The sequence below is a fragment of the Kryptolebias marmoratus genome, linkage group LG17, assembly GCF_001649575.2.
Source record: "Kryptolebias marmoratus isolate JLee-2015 linkage group LG17, ASM164957v2, whole genome shotgun sequence".
NCBI classification, from domain to species: domain Eukaryota; kingdom Metazoa; phylum Chordata; class Actinopteri; order Cyprinodontiformes; family Rivulidae; genus Kryptolebias; species Kryptolebias marmoratus.
In genome coordinates this window covers 25540812-25564507 of record NC_051446.1, presented here as the reverse complement: position 1 = coordinate 25564507, position 23696 = coordinate 25540812, and the positions used below count along the sequence as shown (strand labels likewise).

At 42.2% G+C, this 23696-nt stretch overlaps 3 protein-coding genes across 17 annotated transcripts; all 3 read right to left on the bottom strand.

The window, feature by feature from the left end:
• Positions 1-231: 231 nt before the first annotated feature.
• Positions 232-12672, bottom strand: exoc7 (exocyst complex component 7). Of its 15 annotated transcripts, XM_017432674.3 has the most exons (22): positions 12453-12672; positions 12290-12355; positions 10699-10883; positions 10526-10631; positions 10143-10365; positions 9581-9748; positions 9385-9396; positions 6889-6981; positions 5539-5610; positions 4543-4688; positions 3799-3951; positions 3629-3727; positions 3494-3556; positions 3252-3318; positions 2663-2701; positions 2516-2578; positions 2323-2443; positions 2150-2245; positions 2011-2074; positions 679-720; positions 477-610; positions 232-409 (listed from the first exon to the last, which is right to left on the bottom strand). In XM_017432674.3, the coding sequence occupies exons 1-22, from the start codon at positions 12510-12512 to the stop codon at positions 307-309; spliced, it is 2175 nt and encodes a 724-aa protein (XP_017288163.1). In that variant the 5' UTR covers positions 12513-12672; the 3' UTR covers positions 232-306. The 15 variants fall into 15 exon arrangements, with proteins under 15 accessions (XP_017288163.1, XP_017288151.1, XP_037836725.1 ...); XM_017432662.3 differs by lacking the exon at positions 5539-5610; XM_037980797.1 differs by lacking the exon at positions 6889-6981.
• A 940-nt stretch (positions 12673-13612) lies between these two features.
• tvp23b (trans-golgi network vesicle protein 23 homolog B (S. cerevisiae)) lies at positions 13613-17516 on the bottom strand. The gene is made up of 7 exons (XM_017432650.2): positions 17408-17516; positions 16013-16086; positions 14962-15106; positions 14601-14690; positions 14364-14489; positions 14126-14254; positions 13613-14040 (listed from the first exon to the last, which is right to left on the bottom strand). The coding sequence occupies exons 1-7, from the start codon at positions 17417-17419 to the stop codon at positions 14014-14016; spliced, it is 603 nt and encodes a 200-aa protein (XP_017288139.1). The 5' UTR covers positions 17420-17516; the 3' UTR covers positions 13613-14013.
• A 533-nt stretch (positions 17517-18049) lies between these two features.
• trim16 (tripartite motif containing 16) lies at positions 18050-23070 on the bottom strand. The gene is made up of 6 exons (XM_025009650.2): positions 22393-23070; positions 21256-21351; positions 20828-21061; positions 19739-19910; positions 19419-19514; positions 18050-18865 (listed from the first exon to the last, which is right to left on the bottom strand). Exons 1-6 carry the CDS (start codon positions 22972-22974, stop codon positions 18261-18263), a joined length of 1785 nt encoding a protein of 594 aa, XP_024865418.1. The 5' UTR covers positions 22975-23070; the 3' UTR covers positions 18050-18260.
• Positions 23071-23696: the final 626 nt, after the last annotated feature.

The window sequence follows — 23696 nt, the reverse complement described above, 5'->3', positions numbered from 1 at the left end:
AAAGGTTGCAAAGGTCTGACAGTTTATTAGTTTAAAATGTTTTATTCCTGAATTAAAACAAAGATAAACCTTTCGATCAGAATCAGCCGCTGTTAAAAATTCCTGTCATTTCTTCATGTTGACCTTTGACCTGACAGTTTGTGTTTTTTATCTTCAAACAGGAGAACGTGACCCGGTTCTGCCCGGTGAGAAGAGAGAACCTCACTTCCTGTCAGTAATGAAACGCATGAAGCCAGGGGGTTAGTGTTTATTTATGTGACACATGAAGTTAAAGTTAAGTTAAAGAGGAGGAGGACGAAGGTGTCGTCAGGCGGACGTATCGAACAGCTTCTCGATCATCTCCTCCACTTCCTCCGGTCGATATTTGTGGTACTTCTCGGGGTTCTTGGTGAAGGAAATGTTGGCACATCTGCAGGGAGACGATCAGAGCTGAGTGAACCTGAACGCCACGCGGGGCGCTGAGGGGCGGGGCTTACCTCTGCAGGAAGCTCCTGTAGGCGTCAGACACCACTCTCCTCTGCTGCTGGCGGATGAAGTCTCGCTGGTCTTTGTCCGGGATGGCCCAGCCCTTCTGGGTCTTACACAGCTCCTCCAGGCCGTCGTTGAACCCCTGAGAGAGACGTCTGCGGCTCAGACCTGCTGCTCCAAATGTTTCAGGTTCATTTTGAAATGACTGACCTTGAATTTGTCTTTAATCACTTGTCGCTCTTTGTCCTTCAGCTGGAGGAAGAAGAGGTTCGATTAAAACTCCAACAAAAGGTCCAAACATGCTTTGGTTCTGGTTCTGCACTGAAGCTTTGAGGTGAGTCAAACTTTTATTATTACAAACACAACATATTTTTATTTTAGCAGGAATAAAACATCAACACTGACCAGCTCTGGAGGAAAAGTAAATGCATATCACCCGCCAGCTTTCATGTGATGGGAACGACTCTCAGCTACTACCACACCAAGTTGTAGCTCAATATCTGTAAAACTGACATCTGTTAGATTAGCTGTGTCTGCCACTTAGTTTGACTCAGGGCAATCATGTAACATTTGTCTTACAGATATTGAGCTGCAGGTTGGTAGTAGCTGAGAGTCGTCCTTTAAGGAATGCTGAGTTGTTGTTTTTTTATATTTTTCTGTAAACTCTGAGTGGTTTTGATAACATGTTTACCAGACGTTCTTTGGACTTTAGCTGCTTCCTGTTAGTTAAACTGAATCTTTAGGCTGTTTGACAGCAGGACACAGTCCCCCCCCCAGCATCCTGACCCGTTTCATCTGGTCTTTGACTTCCTCTCAGTCTGATCCTTTCACCTGACGTCCAAGACGACAGCCCACAGGATTATGGAGGCACTCAAAGCTCTGCAACACGTTAAGGCAGGGGGGTCCAACCCTGGTCCTCAGGGCCTCCATCCTGCAGGTTTTACTTGTTCCTCTGCTCCAACACACCTGATCTGAATCAGTGGGTGATTAACAGGCTTCTGCAGAACATGAAGAGGTGATTTAACCATGAATCAGGTGTGTTGGAGCAGGGAAACAAGGAAAACATGCAGGATGGAGGCCCTGAGGACCAGGATTGGAGACCCCTGCGTTAAGGTGATGGTTCTGCAGAAAACTGGGCTCCTCTGAGTCTGAGTTGTCTTGTTCACAGGTGATGGCAGGGTGGAGTGACAGTAAGGAGGTGTTCCTCCAGCCTCACCTCTGGTCATGAGTTACAGATCATGATGGAAAGAACGAGATCCTGGATCCCAGCAGCTGAAATTAAAGCATCCATCTATCTGGTATTTTTCATGGTTTCCTCTAAAGATCCTAATTTAAAATTTGTTAAGTTGTTTAATGTGTCGACACGATGCTGGATCGTCCCTCCAGTTTAGGAGCAGTTTTCACGGTGCTGCTGTGGAGCTTTAGCTATTTCAGTAAAATCACAGCCTGGTGTTGGAGACGGTTTTCGGCTCTCGGTGTTACAGATCACACAGACATGCTCAGATTGACAAGCTGCTACCAAAGTGAGCGTAAACTCCTGACCTTGGCGCCGGGCTGCAGGACGGGCATGTTCCTGTCTGCCAGATGTTCTGTGACCTTCAACCAGCTGAAACGAAAACAAAAACAGCTTCAGGTGAAATAAAAACACACAGAAGCTGTCTGGAAGTCAAAGAGCATTTACCTTCGCTGATACATATCGATCTGCTGCTCGATCAGCTCTCTGTACGAATTCTCTGCTCGCTTCTGAGTCACCGTGACCAGCTGGATGAGCTCGGACCTGCAGCCGAGAGGAAACACTGAAACTCTGAGGCCAGACTTCAACTCACCGATCAGACAGAGGCGAGAGGCGCGGACTTCTCCAGAGACTTCAGGATGTAGTTGTAGTTGTTGTGCAGGAAGATGGCGCTCAGAGCCGAATCCTCGTAAACCTTGGATTTACTGAGCAGGTTAAGCTGCAGGTTTCCTAAAACTTTACCTGAAAAAGCAGAGAGGAGTCGTCATCCTGCAGCCGACAGCAGCTGACAGGAAACAGGCGAGCGGCTCTTACAGATGTAGGTGCTGAGGAGGCGTTTGTTGAAGTCTGACGTGTAGCTGCTCGCCGAACTCGTCTCTGGAAAATAACCACAGAGTTTCAGAGATCAACGTGAAGACCGCAGCTCGCGGACAGGAAAGGTTCAGGCCTACGCCGGCTTACCTCGGGGGTCTAAGGGGATATTGTAAGTGTCCCCAAGAACTAACGGAGCCGAGGCAGAAACAGAAGCAAAAAGGTTAGAAGAGATTTGTTAGAGCGGAGCAGGTTAGAAACAAACAGAGCAGAGGGAGGAAGAGACCGGGACACCAGAACCAGCTCAGATCCCGGGTTTCAGTAAAAATCCTCACAGTTTGTAATAAAACATCCCTGTTTAGTAAATTTCTGTCACTCAGTGATGTTAAACACCTCCCGTCTCTTTGTTAGCGCCACCATCTGCAAACCGTCCAACAAGCGGAGCTTTGAAAACAGATTCTTGGCCCCATAAAGCTGCCGAAAACTCAAACTGGGAGGTGTGAGTATGAATCCAAAGCTTGATACAAACAGGTCTGCTGTGATTAAAAACAAACACTACTAATAAATTAACGCCTCTTTTTCTGCAAGTTCTCCAGAACAACGAGGAGGTGCAGTACAGGGGCTGCTTTTACAACAAGAGAAGAAGAATTTCATCCCAGTGAGTGTTGTCCTGGATCACCCCGACTTTCATACCTCCACCTGCTCCCTACTCTCACTACAGATGTCTGCGAACAGGTACCTTGCGAGGCCAGCATGGCTCCGGCCGTCTCGTGGAAGTCCAGCAGCTGCTGCAGGAACAGGATGGCCTGCAGAGGAAGGAGAGATCAGCCGTTTCCACAGAAACCACCCGAGCAACATGATAGAAATATATCCCCGGAGCCACCTTCATCACGAGGAGGAGGAGGAGGAGCTGACTGAAGGCAGGAAGGTTCAGTTTGTTCACCAAACAGAACTCTGACGTATAAATAAATAAAAGCTCACGTTGCTGGTGAGTTCGTGGACGGTTCCATCTTTGGGCATGTTGTACTCTTTATCCGGGTCGTTCTGTCAGAACAGGACGCAGTGAGTGAAGAGGACTGATCTGGGATCTGACAGATGACACGATGAGCCTCGTACCTTGATGCTGTCAGCGAACTCCTCCAGAGCTTTGGCTCCAATCATCTCCATGGAGTTGATGAGGGTCGGCATCTTGTTCTTGGTGCTCGCCGCCGTCCCCTGCACACAGGAAGCAGCGTTTACACAGATTACTGCAGACAGCCAGGATTACTTCCTGTTCAGACTCGGACCTGCAGCGTGGAGTCGAACTCAGACTTGTTCATCTTCAGGTGCCGCAGGATGGGGAAGATGGTGAGGATGGCGGAGTAGTCGCGGCGCTCGATGGCTCGGCGAGCCGCGAACACGATGTTGTCTCCTTCCAGCATCAGGTTGTTCAACGCCTCCTGAGGACAAACGAGCGGATTAAACAGGAAGTGACCTGCTGCACAACAGGAAGTCCTGTAGCTTCTGATGGAAGAGCAAAATGAACTTTCTGTCAGTCTACATTATATTCAATAAAAGCTTCTGATGATTTTTCTTGTCACGTGATATTAAACTGCATTTTATTTTGAAAATAAAGAAGCGGTGGTCAGATGGCTTTTAAAAAGTTAGAAATGTTTATAGATTCATTCAGCCAGGACGTGATATTTATCTTCTATTTAACCACTTAATAAATCAACATTTTCCAGTCTTTACATAAAAAACCAGCAGAGAGACATCTGAAAACTTAAATAATGCAAAGATTAATATAAAATCAACTGATGAAGCACTTACATTAAACTATCAATATAATAAGTATTTTAATTGTCTTAATTAGCTGTTCTAAATAAAAGAAAATGGCATGCTTGTGGAAATAAAGCTCCACAAGTTCTCAAACATCTGGTTTAGTCTAACCTGCAGCTAAATTTACCCTCAGTGACTACAGACAGGCTTTCTAATAGTTTTTAATTTGGAGGTTGAGTTTTTACGAAGCAGAGCGGGGGACTGCTGCTGACCTGAATCAGGGAGTCGAAGGTCTTCTTCTGATGATGCTCGGGGATGATTTCTGTCAGCAGGGCGTACTCGCTCTGAGCCAGCTTCACGAAGGCACTGATGCAGTGGATGTACGAGTCGATCTCGATGTCCAAGACATCGTCTTTCCCTGAGAGGAAGAGCAACGGCTGCAGTCAGACAGCTGCAACAACTCAGACATGATTGACAGGACTGTGCAAAACTCCTGATCCAAGCCTCGTGTTTTAAAACGTCCTTACAAGAAACCAGAACCGTTCAAAGTGGTCCTGATCGATGGTTTTGACCCGATCACCAGATCTAAGGGATCTGGAGGCAGGTCAGACCAGGGAGGCGTGTCCACACCGTGTTAAAAGACGAGCTGCGGCGTTCTGAGCTGGGAGGTAATAAAACATGAATCAGCTGCTCAGAGTCATTAAAGGATAAAAACAAAAACCTCCATTTAAAAAAGGAGCTTTTTCCTACTGAACTAAACTGTTTAAAAAGATGAAACTTCTCTGTAGGAGCAGCTCTGCAGCACTGGGACTAAAATAATAATAATTTTATAACGATTATAGCAGTAATGTGTGATTATCTGAATCCTCTCAGTGGGATGAAACTTTGGGAAGCACTGCTCTAAACATTCTTGTTGTTTGGACTTTAGCTGCTTTTTCACAACATTTTAGGAATCACCTTGTTGCTGGTAAATAATATTTTTTCTCTGAATGAGGTCAGAGGTCAAAGTTGACAACCCTCCTGTGAAACTGACAGAAAAAGCAGCCAAAGTTCAGACAGAGAGTTTCTGTTAAGGACCACTTTAAAAGATTCCAGGAACGTCTGGCTGACAAAGTGGATCAGGACTTTCGGACAGGACTGAGTCCTGGACCTGGACCTGGACCAGGTCCTTGGGGGGGCAGCTAGCATGGTGTCGAGTCAGCAGCAGGTGAGTTTCAATGTGAGGAATTCCTGTTTTTCCTTCCTCCCCTCGCAGTCCCGTCACTCACCTGCGGCGGCCCCGTGCTTCTCGTTCAGGGCGTCTGACGGGTGTTTGACCCGCAGGTCGTGATCGTGTCCTGCTGGGTGGGAGGGGTCGGGGGGGACAGCACAAACACTGGTCAGAGACCACCTGCTTCTGACCAGGCTGAGGGAGGGGGGGGGACAACCCTGACCCTGGATCAGCTGATCTGACCGCCACCAAGCACCAGCGAGGAGGCGAGAGAAGAAGAGAGGACACCTGCTGAGGCCGTGTGTGTGTGTGTGTGTGTGTGTTGTTGTGCATCCACTGATGTTTAAATCAGTCGATGTGATAAAAGAAACCAGCTTCAGATTCATCACAGCTCCTTAAATCTGCTGAAGTAAAGTTTTTATTTTAACAGGAAAACAACAATTAGTTCTTTGAAATGACTACAAGAGTTTATTTCTCTCTATGAAATGATGCGACATTAAAAGTTTTAATTCTTTAGGAATATAAACAAATATTTGTTTTAATCAGCATTAAACAGTAAAGTTAATTCAAGTCTAAAAAAATATAGTTTAAACTTTGTTCTTTTATTTTTACAGCTCCTGTCTGAAAGTAAATTCACGGCTGTGAAACTCATAATTTGTCATAATTAGAAGAAATAAAACTACGTTAACACGCAACTAAAATAAGTTTTCAAATCTCCACCATAAAAAAAGAGATTCTGGAACAGGTGGAGCCATTTAAAAACTAAATTAAATTAAATAATAAATGGAAATAAAACCACTGAAGAGGTTTTTAGTTTATTTTGAACTAAATTAAAAACTAAAAAAGTAAAAACTTCTGTTAACAGAATTAATCATAAAGCAAATTAAACTAATAAATCTTGAAGATTTAGCTCATCATCTGTGAAAATGACATTTTCTGGGTTTGCTAAGGTCGATTAGCTGTGGCGGCCATCTTGAATTGGGTGATGAACGTCGAAGGATGAGTTTTAATAAAATCCGTCCAATGGTTCAGGAGATATTTTGCCAACAGACAAACACGTGCACACGCAATTATATGAAGGGTAAAGAATTATTATAACTGTAAAAATAAAATAAAAATGATCTCGATGGAGTTCATTTAAGTTTAAATACTCTACATACAGACCAAAAACTTATTTAAATTAAAGTGAATATTTGTATCTTTTTACAGACTGCAGTTCCAGGAAATATCCTCTAAAAGCATTTAAATCTTCTGGAATATTCCTCATTAAATGGACGTGAAATGAGCTGGTTTAACAGTGGAAACAAGTTTCAGGACGGATGTTTTTATTTTAATCACTCGGAGCTGGTCTGAGTCTGAAGCTGTGACTGGAACAGCAGAAAGCCAAGAAAAGACCGAGGTGTTTTACCTTCCAAAGGAGTGAGGTTAGAGCCCCCCTTTTTCCCATCCAGCCCATGCTGTGAGTACTGTTTCAGAAGGTTCTGGGCCTTGCGAATGGTCCCTGGTCCCAGAAACAGAAAGACAGAGTCCAGAGGAGGGGAGGGCAGCCAGGTCCACACAGCCAAGAAACACGAGGAGGAGGAAGAGGAGAAAGAGCTCGGAAGTGAGTGATGAAATGCAGACGGCACATCCCTCCACCACAAGGCAGCCAGCAGAGGTCTGCGTGTGTGTGCACGTGTGTGTGTGTGTGTGTGTGTGTGTGTGTGTGTGTGTGTGTGTGAAGGGAAGGCAGGCGACCGCCACCACACATACACAACAGGACAACCATGAAACAGACAAACTACAGGTCAGCTGTGCTGAAACACACAGCTCAAGGGTCATGGAAGAGAACACACAGGTTAGAACAGGTTTAAACATCATCATCATCATCATCATCATCATCATCACTGAGAAACAGACTAACAATAAAACTGACACAAATCAGACGGAGGCCCCGTTCAGACCTGCCTCTAACTTCTGTCGATCCGCATCAACAAGCTTTTCAGGGCTGAGCCTCCTCGTCTGAACATAATCCGTCCAGAGCCAAGCTGCAGGACCTCAAACTGGACTAACGTGGCCCCACACAGGCACCAGAGCCATGACCTTAAAACGCCTCTGGGAAACAAATTCAAATGTCAGCTCAGCTGCTGGTTGAATAAAGATAATCAACCAGCCCTCCATGGGAACATAGAAAATCCTGCTCAGTAAAATGTCAGTTTTGTCGGGACTTTATTAACCTGAGTGGATTACAGGATCACCTAATTAAGTTCAACCGCTATCAGCAGAGGGCGCACCGTGTTTTATAAACTGTTTATGTGTGGTCACTAAATGTGTCTTTATTTCTCTTATATTACGTCGTTAATGTTACAGATGTCTGATTGTTGCTCTTTGTGTGTTTCTGCGTTCAACGAGGAACGCTCTCAGAGACGACCGCTGCCCATCCAATCAGAACAGATGTAAAGTGCGAGGTGTGAACCGGGCCTGAACGCCTTCAGTTAGTGAGCAGGTGGCACATTCACAGCTGCATTCGTCTGCTTTCCACTCAGGCACGTCACACAAAGCTGTAAAGGTTAGCACGTTAGCATCAGATCACCACGGCACAACAAACACGCAGCAGCAGCCCGTTCACATCGACGACTCTGAGCAGCACAGGTTCGTTATCTGACCGCCTGAATCAGGTTCACGGGTTGAAAAATAAAATGTCTCAACTTCACTAACAGGATGAGAGGAAAAAGAAGTGGTTTTACTTCTTATTAAATTCATAACAAGCAACAATCTGCTCCTGCTCTGATGTTCGCCTGAATATTTCATGTTTCTGAAGGTTCAAAATCCAGGACAGCTACAGGATCTCTTCCTGGTTTCCATCACAAGGAAGAACAGCTGAAGAACACCAGCTAACACACACACAATCATCTGTAACCGCTTTAACTGAAATAATGTCACATTTTCTAACTCGCTCTGTTTTTACAGCAACAAATCCACCTGCCTGGTAATCAGTTATTTCAATTAAATTGTAAAAAAATGACCCGATTCACCAAAATCAGCACCAGCAGCAACAAAAGGCCTCCTGTTGTTCCTCAACCTGCTGTGGAGCTCGTTAGCGTCGGTTGCCATGGCGATGAAGCCAGGTAAGAAGTGGAACTGAAGCAGAGCATCGCTGCGCTCTACAACCGTTCTGATAGGCATTAAAAATAACTCAGAATCAGAGGAGCTGCAACCTTTTTTCTTCAGTTTCTTCGGTTCCAGTCCAGCTGATGCAGTTTTCAGTCTCAGCGAGGCGCTGAGGACTTCTTAACGAGGTTAATTCAGACTCCGTCAGAGACGTAAACAATAACATCCAACTAAAAGCAGCTGGTTGGCTGAACCAACACAGAGTTTAACATTAAACACTGACTGAGGTTTATTCCTGTGATAAGCAAAAAAACAAAAAATAAGCTGCGAGTTTTGAAACTTGGTCACACAAAACCTGACCACAAACATTCAGAGTTCAGCGGGACTGAAATGAAAAATCTGCAGATTTTCTCACAATATTGGGTCAAGATTCAGTCAGAACCTCGTCTCCCACAGCCACAGCCCGGTGAGAGACCACACCAAGGATGTGCTTACGCTGAAACACTTGAAGATAATTTCATCATCTCCTCTTCTTACTGTGACAATAAAACAACCATCTGTGCTGCTCCTCAGCCAAATCTCACAACTAAAACAAACCGTTTCTTGATTTAAACGGAGCGCAGAGTGGTAGTTAAACACAACTAACTCCTTTAGTTTCACACTTTTCTAAAACCTGGTCATCAGTCTGGAGCAGTCATTATTTTTAATCTGCCTCACCTTTCCTGCCTGAATCACCACACATCATCCACACATCAGCAGGAAACTAAAAACACAGCAGCAAGCAGCACGCACACACTGAAGCTTCGTGTTTTACCTGGGATGTAGACTGTCATCACAACAAGGATTATAAGAGAGGAAAGGATGGAGGACGGTTAGAACATTTAAAAATCACGCGGAGGACTCGATGCTCAGTAACTACAGAGAAATAAAGGATAACAGAAGCAGAACGTGGCTGGAAGGGAAAAAAAAAAAAAGAGTCGTGAAGGAAGAAGATGGTGTCTGCAGCTGACCTGGTCTCTTCGGCACCTTTTTGGTGGGCGTGTCCTTGCGTTTGGTTTGGACGGCGGGCGAGTAGAGGATCCCGGAGGAGGCGCTGTTCTTCCGGAAATGTTCCTTCAGGCCTTTGATGGAGCGATCCAGCTGGCTGGAGCGGATCTGGTAGTAAACGTTCATGAAATCTGAGGAGGGCAGAAGAAGCAGATTAACTCGAGTCCAGAGCATTTTTAGATTTAAAAATAAAAATACAGACCATTTCTGAGCTTCTTCTTGACCTTTAGGCACAAACATTTACTGGTAAGACTTCTCAAACTGGACTGAAATCAGGTATTTGGTGTTTTAGTTTATTCATTTTGACATGGAACCTTTTACTGCTTTTATATCAGATTGTTTTTTCTTTTCTTACATCATAAAAAAGCTAAAGTTTGAAAATATTAAACCTAAAGGTTGATGTTGAAGATAAAACTCCTTCTTAGTTTCAACATTTGATATGTTTCTTATGTTTATAGTGAATAAAATAAGGATTTATTAGATTTGATTTACATTTTACACAACGTCAAATAAAGATGGCCGTACCCTGGTTGCGTCCGTACTCCACCAGCCAGCCGGAGATGCAGATGATGTCCTGGAGCACGGCCTCAGGCAGATGTTCCAGAACCACCTCCTCCTGCAGCTCCATGTCTTCATCCACACTGATGGTGTCCAGGATGAGGATGGGGGGGACGGGTTTACTGTAGCGGGTCAGGAGGCTGCGAAACTCCGCCTCCAGCAGCTCTTTGCCTTTCTCAAAACGAGCTTTCTGAAGAATAAAACACAACAAAACGATCCTTTGAAGGGAAAGAAGTTTCTCTAATTACAACCTAAAAGTGAAGCCTTTTAGATAAACCTGGCTTTCATCTGACAGAAAGCAGGAGACTCGGCTGGTTCAGATCGATACAGACAGAAGATGAGAACTTTACCACCGTGTTGAGCTCAGGGCTGTCAGGGTTGTTGTCCTGGAAATATTCCACAGCTTTCTGAATCTTTGCGATACAAGCCAGGTACTCATCCAGCCTGCCTGTAGGTCTGAGACAGAACAAGAACATCAGGATGCAGAACCAGTCCAACATCTGGACACAGAGGTGGTCCTCACCCCTCCCGGATGATCCGGTCCGTGTCTTTGGCCACGTGGTAGTAACTGATGACGTGGTCCATGCAGGACAGAGTTTTGTCCACGTTCTCCTGCAGCCGCTGCAGGTTCTCCGTCTGTTTGTGGACCGGGATGATGGAGTTCTCCAGCTGCATCAGGCGGCTCTCGAATGACGACAGGATGGAGACCTGGAACCAACAAGAAGAGAAGAATCAAACCCTGCGAGTTCACATCACCTGAGACAAACACGACCTGTTTATAATGAAACATCAGATCCAAATACTGTCAATCAAACCAGTTTCTTTAAATAAAATTTAGATACTAACCTGGATTTTAATAACAGAGATTCTGTTAAAACTCTTTAAACCTAAATCTTTTTTTAAGTCAACATTTCTTAACAAGTCATGTACAAAAATGCAAATAAAACCTGACTTAAAAGAAACAACAAAGACTTAAAGAGCTCATTTTATTCTCATCTACAGAGTCTAAAGATTATTGAAAAGGTCTCCTGAAATCTAACAGACTGAATATAAGAAAACTTTTCTAAACCATTTGCTTTAAAAACACATTTCTAAAACTTTATCCTGTTTTTTCAGTGCAGAAAATCTGAATAAATCCTGAAAAACAACCAAACTAAGGAGTATGGTAGCTGACGAGGGACAAAAGAAACGATCCGCAGGAAGAAGAGAGCCGTCTGAATGTTTGTTTATTTACAGCAACAATAAAAACTTTACAATCAGAGGCAAATAATACACCTTTATATCTAAATGTTAACACAAACTAAGTTTATTTAACAGCTAAACTTTGGAATTTAATTTAAATGTAAATAAAAATGGTTTTCTAGTAAAATAAAGGAGAAAAAAAAGTAAAAATCAGAACATAAATAAAGAGAATTTTAGACTATAGGTTTAAAAACTAAAACTCGTTCCTTCTGGACAGTTTGTCTCAAACAAATAAACAAATTAAAATCAGATTTCATGAGTTTTTTAAAGGAACTCACTGCAAGACATCAAATCAAACATTATCCTGAAACAAATCAAATGGTTCAACTTTAAAGAGTTTGATCCAGTAGTTTTCCAGATATAATGATATGCTAATATGAAATGCAGGTATGCGTTCAATGTAAACAAAGCCCTTTTATCTGCATATTTTATTCAACAAATCTGAGTGTAAATATCCACCTATAGATCCAAACAGCTCCTCCGTGAACGCCTCCAGTTTTTACACTTTTAATGTAAAACAAACACCTGATCACAGATTGTGTGTTTAGACATTTTGTTCATATTTTGTTCTTTTCTTTATTTTTAAACCATGTTTGTGACTTTGCAATGAATGCCTTTAAGTTATCTCATGAACTGAAACATTTAATACCTTAAATCTTTCAATTTTTTTATATTTTTATTATAAAATAATTGTCTTATTTTCTGAATATTGACTCTGCTTTGTTTTTATACTGCCTAAATGAATCTGTGAGTGCTTAATCAGGTTTTTGGTAGCTTTAAATGAGGTTTCTGAATAAATGTGTGCTGCCTGGGTTGACCCTGAGCTCTTGTTTGTTTGTTTGTTTGTTTGTTGTTGTTTGTTGTTTTCTCACCATGCCTTTGGTCAGCTGGTCGCTCTTCTCCAGGTTCTCTCTGATGAAGGACAGAGTTTCCTGCTCCTGTAAAATCCCACAGAAAACCAACACTGACATGACATTAAGAAGCCCTTCGGAACCGTGAGTTAATTCAGGCTAATGAAGCCTCTTCCTGTCTGACCTGCTTCAGCTTCTCCTCGATCTCCCGCTTCCTGGCGGACGCGTCCTCGGTGGGAATCATCCTGGAGCTAATTCCCGTCAAACGACGGCCTCTGGAGGGAAAAGAAACGGTTAAATAATCTGCTTATTTCATAAAAAACGACAACTAACAAGCTGCTTATTCCAAACAGCTACAGACAGCAATCACAACCAGGTTCGCCAGCCGCTGTAAGCTAGCAGCTTCCGGTAAGTTTCAGAATAAAATAACACTTCACGACAAGAGAACTGAATTTTGACAGATTTTATGCGACGTTTTATCTTAATAATTTTTGTCTTAATAAATCTGCCGCTTTCAGTGAATCAAACCATTTGCAGTGTACGCATAGTGGCTAATTGTAATGTTTTGGACAAAGCAGTTTGAATTTATTATCGATTTTATTTTTCCAAGACTTTATGTCACACACTGAAAGTATATAAATGGCAAAATAGTTGATTACTGTCACGCGTTTGAGCTTCAGTTTTATTATTCTTCACAATTTTAACAATTTGTTGAAGTCTTTAGCAGCAATGGGGGAAAACCACAGGTTTAAATCTGTCTGTATTTTTTTTCTATCTATGGGGGAAAAAAAATGCTTTTATTGTGAAAGTAACTTCACCGAGTTTCCGCTAAGGCGTTATCTTCTCTTCCGGTTCCGAGTTTTCGTCCCAGGAACATTTATTTTAACCAAACCGACAAAAATGTTTATTGAAAGAAAGAAATACTGATTTTTTTCTTGAATTAAATGTTGTGACATTAATATTATTTCACTTTGTCACGCGAGTTGTACGAAGAAATAAAACATTTTGAAAAGAATGTTGTAATTACTTAAAGCGAACGCTGAGTGTCGCTGTCGTGTTCAATATGAAATAATGACTTATAAATCCAAAAGAATTGTAAATAAAACAAAAACTAAATCTAACTAAATGTTTTATTAAACTTATTAGGTTTAGTTATTAGGTTTAAGGAATTTTATTTAAATTATATTATATTTATATTTATATTGTTATATATTGGTTTGATTTTATGTTTATTTTTGTTTGTATTTTATTTGTTTAAGAGATAAATAAAATCTGAATGTATCTGGCCAAATAATAAAAAAAGCACAATTCAAAAAAATTTACAAATATATTTGCACAAAGGAAGATGGTTCACATAGTTTGTTTACTTACATATTTACACTCAATAGTTTACATTGTCATGGAAGCAAAAACAGTTCATACAAACATCCTGAAAACTGTTTTAATGTTACATAAAGTTAATGAAGGAAATAAACTAAAGATGGAGTTCTGAGACTAAAACACAAAACCACAGTCAGTTTAATGTTTCATGTTTTTGTATTTCAGCTGAAGTGTTGGTTAAAAGAGGTTTATTGCTCAGCTTCAGTTTCTACACAAACACTAACCAGACCTCTGACTTTCACCTGGAAAATAACAAAATAAAACCCAAACTGTTATTTTAGTCCATGTTGAGGAGATTTCGATGTGTCCACTTGGTATCAAAGCATTAGGAATAATGCAGCTGCAAAACCTCGCAGAGCTGATCTCTACGATTCCTCTTCTTTAGACAGAGTCTGCAGATGAAAAACACGTGGAGATGTTTCAGAAACTCGACCTTAGACAGATTCTCCTCCAGGTTTTAGTCAGAACTCGGCTCACCTGTTTCAGGAACTGTCGGCCAAAATAATTGGTGGCCATGTTCCTTAAGTTGGTCTTTCCCCCGACTTTACACCGCACGTATCCGTACAGGTTGGCTCCTTGCAGCACCACACCCATGATCACTAAAGGCTGGCGGGAACATGACAGTTTTATGGCTTAACAGCAAGAAAACCATCTGAAAACAGCTTCTTATCAATGAAAAAGAAGCTGAAAGTAAAGCAGGGACTGAAAGCCTTACCATCCATTTAATCTTGACTGAAAACAAGATGCTGAAGGCAAAGATGACCCAGATGATGGGGCAGATGATCAGTCCGAGCCAGAAGATCCGTGACTCTGAATCAGATGCTTGCTGCTTCCCAGAGCCCTGCAGGAAACAGGATATTCTCACAGTCAGGACATCTGTCAGGACCATTAGCCCCAGTGACCATGAACAAGGGAATTTAATCATGGAGAAATCATGGAGATAAAGACGTGCCTTCCTCGACTCAAACACCCAGCGGCTCTGACCGTCGTCTTCCACCTGGTTCCACCAGCGCAGACCGACCATCAGCCTCCCCGTCACGTTCTGGAAACCAACATTTGATCCGGAAATCTGAATTTGCAATCACTGGACGTTCATCTACACATCTGATTAACCACTGGAGTCATCCTGACTGAAGATGGCCGCCACACCTAAGCAATCTTAAGAAACACTAAAAAGGCTAACTCAGTCAATTTTACAAACACTGAGCTAAAATCTGGTGTGGTAGTAGCTGAGACTGATCCCATCAGAACAGGGAACATTTTGAGTTTGAAAAATGGAAAAATATATATAAATAAATCAAAAAAAATCTAACCTTTACTGTCCAGAAGTCACACGACAGCAGGAGGATTATTGTGACCATGGAGGCGATGAAACTAGCGCTGAGAAGGTCACAGAGGAGGTAGACGAGGGTGGCGCTGACTCTGAAGAAGAGGTGGAAGAAGGACGCAACTGGATGCCTGGAAACAGATGAACTCATTAACACAACCATGTTGCTTTTAAGGTATTATTTAGTAAAGATTAAAATTAATTACAGAAATGATACAAAACTGCTTTATTTCACAGCTGGTTTTAAAAAATACACTTAAAAAAAAACTGAAATTAACTACATTTTTTCAGACAGAGCAAAAATAAAAAGTGTGAAATTGCATTTAAAGTAAAAAAAAAAAAAAAGTCCTGCACAAGCCTAAAAATTAAAATAAACCTGCAGTAAAAGAATATTTGCAGATCTTAACAAGTTAATGGTTTAAACAATGAAAAGAAATTGTCAAACTGTTGGTTTTTCCAGTTAGTTGGCTTTAACTCAAAATGTTCAGGTTGTAAAAGAGAAACCTTCAGGTAGAACAAAGAAGATAATAAACTGAAAGGAAAGAAAAATAAAAATAATCTTTTTTTGGAAAATTATGAGCAGAAACAAGTGGATTTTTGTGAGAAAACTGTAAGAAATCATCTGAAAGGATTTCTGAAGGCTGGTTCAGCTGTGTGGGGTAAAGGACAATGGGAGACGGGGGTCACAACCTCTACAGGAAATGACCACTTGGACGAGTTTACTGATGATGAAGCCCGTTTTCAGGATAATAACAGTCAAAGAGCTTTCAAAGATTTATTCAGGAAAAACAAGTCAGAGAGAAAGAAAGAACCATTTCATTATTTTTATTGCTTCACTAAACCAGAATCAGCTGCTACAAATAGTTCTGCATAAAATCTGTGATTTTTCTTCTTTTAATTAGATAATAAAATAAAAACAGATAAAGTTTAACTGGAACAAGAGTTCAAACCAGAAAACTTCTGACGCTCCGGACCAAAAGCTGGCTGAATCCAAACACTGAATTATAACATTTTTCTCCTTAAACAGAAACACTTACTTAACGCTCCTCTTCGACGTTTTCCCTGCATTTTCCTCGGCATCAAACAGAGAGACATCTTCATCGTTGGTATCCTGAGGGATCAATAAGGAAGAAGCTTTACCCACGAGACCAAAACTGTCCACAAATGGACAGGTCAAAGGTCAGTTTGAGTGAAAGTCTTTAACAGATACAGACTTTTTTTTCCTTCAGCTAACAATTATATCTATTATAAATTCATTTACTAAATTTTTTCATTTTGTTTCTTTAAACAAACCAGCAAAGTTATGACAACACATACAACATCACAGCGTGTCCTCAAATATTAAAATACAACTTTATTTTACCAAAACGTGCAGCAATACAGAAACATCTGTTCAACAAATCTATAGAAAACACTTTTATTAATCAAAGATTCTTCTGCCAAATGTTTACAGATTATCTGGTTTGTGAAAACAGGATCATTTGTTTAAATGTTCAAAACATAACCAAGACACTGAAAGATAAAGATTTATATTTTATGATAAGCACAGTGATGATCTGACTGTTTACATTCTGTTTAAACACACAACTTGTAAAAACCTACAGGAGCATGTTATTTAATCTTATTCCAGCTTTAGTAAATGCTTCTTAGGTTAGTGTTATTGGTTTAGCAAGAAGAAAACATTCCTTTAAAATGGTAAAACAAAAAATGGACTGAAAAGGAGTTTAAAAAAGCTGTTGAAGCTTTTCAAAGCCCTTCAGAAACACAGAAGAACCTTTGATCAAGACATTACATTAAAGTCTGGCTCCCTGGAAGGAAAATATGTTAGAAACTGAGGCGTAGCTCAGGACTGAGTAAGACTAACAATATTGAAAACCTGTCATCAGTGTTTGACGTGTCACTTTCTTTACGTAATAATCTGTCTTTAGCTGCTTTAAGCCTGAAGTTCGGTCCGGTTCGTTTTACCACATTTATATAATTATTACCTAACACTCAGAAAACCACACAATCCTGCTGCATGTGTTGCTGTTGGTATAATTTATGAGTTTATCTTTGTTTTCGATTAATGTAAACAGAAATTAGACTGAGCAGCTAACGTTAGCCACAGTTAGCTGAGATCCAAACACTACAGATTTTTCGTAGTAATGTTATTAAAAGTCACATTTAAACTTATTAAAACACAAACTAAAAATGAATACTACGAATAAGGTGTCATAAAGTAAAAACATTGCGTTGTTTTTTTTAAAAAGTGGAAACATTTAGCTGCTACATGTAGCATGCTAACTCCATTAGCAACATTAGCAGAGCAGCTGTCCGCCTCAGCAGGAAACGGTTCGGGACTTTTCTCCTCCCAGCCCGAACCGAACCGAACCTTCTCTCCTTTCTCTGACAAGTCCCTATTTAAACAAGAAGAGTTTAATTATGGCACTTACCCCTGTTAACATGTTGAATTCTGAGCAGGCTTTTCCTGGTTACATTCTCTGTTACACGTCAAAATACACAGATTGTGTCACGTGACCAAAGCGTACTACGTGATTACGTCACTGACGTTCTGCTCAAAATGTATTTAGTTTTCATGTTTTTTAAAGATATTTCTGTGCTGGAAAATTATTTATTTTTGTTGTTTTTTGTCCTAGGGTTAATTTTTATTTTTTTGCAACCTTTTGTCAAAGATTCAACTCAAGTTTCTAATCTTTTCTCATTTGTTTTACTTTATGAAACTAAAGTAATTTTTAATTTAAATTATATTTAATTGGGTTGAAACGTTAGCATTCAGTAATGGACATTAATGTCATTTTTGACCCTTTAATAATTTATCTGAACCATTCCTTTTCCAGGGTGGAATGATAAAACAAAATTACAGCTGATTTGAAGCTGTTTATTTAGGAGCTTCAGTTTGATTAAATTTGTGGATTTTCTTTTACCCAAATAACTTCAAACTAATAATTTTTTTAATATTTTGAGTCTGTACAAATATATAAAAAGTGTCATAACCATAAAAATAAAAAACTGAATTTATTTAAACAAACCTGTTAATTCGATGCAGTTAAAGATCCACATGAACAAAACAGACGTTTTTTTTCTTCAAAATTAATATTTTTTTATTTGCATATTGAAAATATAGAACTCTCTAAGTAACAGTAGTTCCAAAGGCACATTGGGAACACAAACATGATACAAAAAAAAACCCCATAGAAGATGAAAAATTCACTTTGTAGTAGAAACAATCAGCTGTAAACAAGTTGAACACTTTTTTCCTGTCAGTAGTTTTTTTAACCTCTAGGTTTAGATTTGTACAACAACAGCTCCGTCTGCAGGTGAGGCGGGAGGGGAGGGGCTTTTCAGACATAAAGGTTCCCCAGGTGCCACCAAGGCAACAATGTTCTCTTTCTTTGGCAACCAGAACGCTGGATACAGAGGTTCCAGGAACTCCGCCTCGTACTTGTGGATGAGCGTCATGGTTTCATCCACGCCGTAGAAGGCGATGAGGCCTCGGGTGTAGTCCACATAAACGCCGATCCGAGTGAACTTCTCCACGTTCAGCGGGGTCTCCACGTCCCTGTGCCAGGCCGAGAAGGTGCGCCCGTTCCACTGCAGGCACCAGGAGAAGTTGTTCCCTGTGATGCAGCTGTTGCCCTCGCTGCCCTTTCGCTCGATGCTCTTGTAGGTCAGGCCGATGTGGGGGCCATCGCCGCTGATGTCCACCTCAAAGTAGTGCCGATTCAGGTAGAAGCTCTCCACAGCCAGAACCTGGCGGCAGTTCTGGAAGCGCTCGGGTACGTCGGGGTAAGGATGCTGCCAGGGCGTGGTGTTGGTCACCTTCCTGTTTTCCTCAGTCAGGCGCAGGAACTTGTGAGCCGTGTCGCCATCGAAACTAACTTGGGCGGCATCTGTGGAGGATTGATCAACACGTCAGCCGTGTTACACAAGAAAGGAGAGCAAACAGAGCAGAGTTTACTCTTCTGTTTGTTTTCCACTTTTAAGCAACAAGAACCTTTATGACCCATCCCAGAACCACAGCTGCTCCTGAGCATTCACAGGAAAACGCCACAAAGCAGAACGAGGACGGAAAGAACGACAAAAACATTCTCATCCCTTAATGCTGCTGGAGTATCTGAGAAACTCCAAACACAACAACTCAGTGCATTCAGAGCCATCAGGACTCTGGTCCATCCAGAGAAGATGGTTTGAGACGGGGGCGAAGGAAGACATTCACCTCAAACGAGAGAAAGCAACTCTGTGAGACCCTAATCACCTTCAGGAGGGAGGGTAGTGAGATTAATCTGCATTTGACATAATGGTCAAACGTCATGTGTTGTTGAAATAAGAGCAGAGTGCAGCACCTTTAAGAATATTAGCATCTGTGTCGTTTTTAAAGGCTTCTGCACGTGCTTCATTAAATTATAACCAGGTTCTCGGCCAGTTTTCACAAACACAACTTACATTTCAGGAAGTCCTCACGCGTCTTCGGATCAGGTAAAGACATGTTGAGCTTGTCTGCAGTCGATGTGTCCACAGTTATCTTTATTCCCATTTTGTCTGAAGTTGAAGAGAATAAAAGGGATTAATGCTGACTCAAACACACAGCAGATAAATATTCAGAGTATTCCTGCAGCTCGGAATGACCTCATTTTGCGTGACACACCAAGCCGGTGACTCGTGAGGCTCATTGAATCTAAAAATTCTTTACAAGTTTGAACAAGCCCAAACAGTCAGGAGAGATTCTGCTGAGATATCTCCGGGGAAACGGCAGGTTTTCTCACCGTTTTTGCAGGTGTCCTTGACCTTCTCGATGTATGAAGACACGAGCGTCTCACAGAGCTCCTGCGTGGATTCAACGATGACCCGGCTGAAGGAGTTCAGACGATCCATCAGGCCGATGTGGATCCCAGGCAGAGAGTTATCGGTGGCCTCTTTCTTCCACTCAGCGTACTCCTGAAAAACAAACGGAGGCGATCAGAGCCAACAGTTCGGACATGAAGAGGATCAGAAATGATCAAAAATCTGAGTTCTCAGCTCTTTGTTAGAAGATTAAACTGAAACAAAAAGACAAACATTCAGGATTTTATCTTATTTTCCCTAAAATGTATCTAAAATCATCTGATGCTTTCAAACAAATAAACCTTTGGATGTTTTTTAGTTTAATTTCTGAGCTATCTGATGGACCCACTGAAGTTCTAATAATGAATTTATTTTATCCCAAACCTAGTCTAAAAATAAAAAAAAGAATAAAATAAAATGCCAGTTTGGGGATTCTGGACAATGCTGCAAAACTGCGGATTTAATTTTCATTTTTGTTTAGTTTAGTTCAGTAGAAGATTTAAAAAAAAAGTTAATATTTCTAACAGACAGATTTGCAGTTTTTATTAAATCTACCTGTTTTCTTTACTTTTAAGAAAAAAAAACACTTTAAACAGCAGACCTGCACATTTAAAATGTTTAAAAACACTGAACTTTGCTTTTTCTTCAGATTCTGCGAGTCTTTTTGCCTTAAATGATGTAAAGTTTCATTGTTTAGTGAACGAAGTTAAGGAGTTTAAAAAGGTGTAAATTTAGTTTCTGATGGGATCCCTGCAGCGGCTCCGTGTTTTATTTTATTTTTTGTTTCTTCTGGTCCAAGATGTTTTAGTCTGTTGGCTAAAAGATTTGTTCTGTGAAAAAAAGACAACTTTTCTGAAATGTTGATGTAAAAACGACGCCTGCAGAGAGAAAATCGTTGCTGCTGAAGCAGATTAAAGGCAGACAGACACCGTGAATGAAACCAGATTTATTCCCAGTGAAATGGGACTTTTTTTAAAATTTATTTCACAGTTTGATGTGGAGCAGACGGGTGTTTTGGACCGTGTCCCCACCTGCAGGAAGTCCACATCGTTTTTATTCCTGGACAGCTTCTCCATCTGCGCCTGAGTCTTCTTCAGCTCCGTGCACCTCTGCTCCAGGTGGACCCGGATGCCCTCAGCCTGCTTCAGCGCCTGCTGCTCCTCGCCCTCCAGGATCTCCGTCACCTCCTTCTTGGCCCTCTCCAGAACCACCTGCAGCTCCTGGAACTGAGTCTCGATCACGGCTCGGACCTCCGTCACCGATTGCTGTGAAAAACACGATGAGGCCATGAAGTTCTGACACGCCTGGGATCTGATGGAGGCAAATATTTTAACAATCTTTACTCCGACACCTCAGGGAAACCTGTTTGACCTGGGTGGCTCCGAAACCTCCAGGTCTAAAATAGCAGCCGTCCACGTGGACTGGATCCCGTGTTTGATGAGTCACGTTTTGGGTTTACCTCAATAGTAACGGTGTTGGCCTGGAGTTTGTTGATGGCGTTCTCTGCCGCCGTGACCGTCTTCAGCACCTCTGTCTGTTTCTCCTTCAGCTCTTTCTGTTGGTCACAAGAAAAGAACCAAAACGATGTCAGATCGTTTCTTCGCTCTCCGTCACACTGACAGATTAAATCTCTCATCTTTCAAAGCTTTGGCTGCTCCACAGTTTGACAAGTTGAGTCTAAATTCCTCAGGCAGGTCCGGACGGGTCCAGACGGGTCCAGACGCTGCTCTGAGATTCAGCTTAAATAAAGTTCAGACCCTGAAGGGATTCACCGAACACACATCGTCTTTGAAGCTTAAAAACTAATGAAAACTTTTTAATAAAAGCCACACAGCTCAAATACAAAAACTGTTTATTTAGATTAGTGGTTCTCAGCTGGCCCGGCTTCAGGACCCCCCCTTAATGACGATCTGCGACACAAACTGAGGAAAACGTTCAACTTTTAAATGTACTGAATGAAAAGATGGTTCAGTTTGAACCTGAGCTGGAAGAGCAGAATATAAACTTAAGTTTAATGATTAAACAAAACGAGCAGGAAGTGATGACGACAGAATATTCGCTTTAACGCTCCATCAGCTGCGTTTTCCTTCAAACTAAACGCCGAGCTTTCACACAAACAGGAAATAACGTAGTTTCAAATCATGTAGCTTTAGCTGAATATAGAGCAATCTCTCATTAAAATTATTCAGTCATTTAGTCAAGAATTAAAAGTTATTTCCCAGGCAAAGCCCTGCGAACCACCTGGTACGCGACCCACTTTTGGGTTGCGACCCACCAGTTGAGAATCACCGAGTTCCAGTCGATGTGTGAAAACTGCATGTTTGATCGACACACGTGTGACTTTTAAAGGTTTTTTTGTCTGAAGCTGCAGAGGAAAAGCAACTCCATGATTGTGAGGAATCGGTAATAAAAGCTGCTTTAAATCAACACGTTGGTTTCTCATGAGCCGTTTTTCCTCCGAACAGAAACAGGAAGATTTTACTTTCAGTAATTCTCCCTGCTGTAACTTCTCAGTAACTTCCTGTTGGTTCAAAGCTCAGATAAACAAGAAGCTTTTGTCGGAGGGTTAGTAACAGAAACAGAACCGGACACCTGCCTCAATCCGTCTCCGGGCCTCCGGTACCGGGACCGTCTCGTGGCCCCGGTGCTCCTCCGTCACGCAGTCCTGACACACGCAGCACACGTCGGAGCAGCAGAACACCTCCAGGGGCCACTTGTGGCTCTCGCAGGTCCGCCTCTCGATGTCCCTGAGCGGCTCCACCAGCCGGTGGTTCTGGAACTTTGGGTTCTCCAGGTGGGGCCGGAGGTGGGCCTCGCAGTACGAGACCAGGCAGGTGAGGCAGGACTTCAGGGCCCTGCAGGGGCTCTCGATGCACGAGTCACACACCACATCATCGGGACCCAAAGGAGGTTCCTCCTTCTCCTCTGTCGGTTCCGACTCCTTCTGGGCCTCTTTGGGCTCCTCGGTCTCCTTCACAGCCTCCTCTGCTGGTTTTGGGTCCTGAGCCTCGGCGGTTCCGTTCTGTTTGGGACAGTCTTCAGGGATCGGTTTGACAGGACTCCGGGGACACTTTGGACAGCCTTGGTCTCCGAGGCAGGGGACACAGACTGAGTGAGGACAAGCTGCAGTCTGATCCGGGCTCAGCTCACCTGAGCAGACCTCACACAGGTTCGGCATTTCGGCGGAACCGGGATCTGCCTGTTCTGCTGCCGACGGTTCTCTCCGCGTGGATCCAGTCCGAGAACCGGCTGAGCCGCTTTTATCAACCCGCAGTTCCCTGTGCAGGCCACGCCCACAACCGGGTCCCTGTGCAGGCCACGCCCACAACCGGGTCCCTGTGCAGGCCACGCCCACAACCGGGTCCCTGTGCAGGCCGCGCCCAGGTGTCCGAGCGGAACCTCTGACCCACCTCCTGTCAGGGCGGAGCTGAAAACAGCCCAAAGGAGGAAAGAAGCAGCTAAAAGCTACAATAAGCAAAACTGTAGCTAATAGCTGAACATTACCAGAGAAGAGCAGCTAAAAGCTAAACAGGAAGCAAGCTAAAGGTTGCAAAGAGCACAGAGATTTGCAGATATCTGTGAGAAAAAATGTAAATAATTATAAAAGTTACAAAAAGCAACAGCCAGATACGGTGGCCCTGAGGTGCAAAGCACTACAACATTAANTTTTTCTGGCCACGTAGTTTTACCGGAGAAGAATAATAATACACAATCGTGAAAAATCCTTACAAAAACAATAGGGTTCCCTGCTCCACTGGGAGCAGGCGAACGGCCATGCCTTGCATTGGCCGCCCGCTTGCTTCCGCGGGCTTGGAATCCTAATAAAAGCATTCTTGTATGTTTCTCAGGCTGTGAAAACAAATTGTGAAAGACATCTGTGAGAGAGTTTCTAAAATGTTT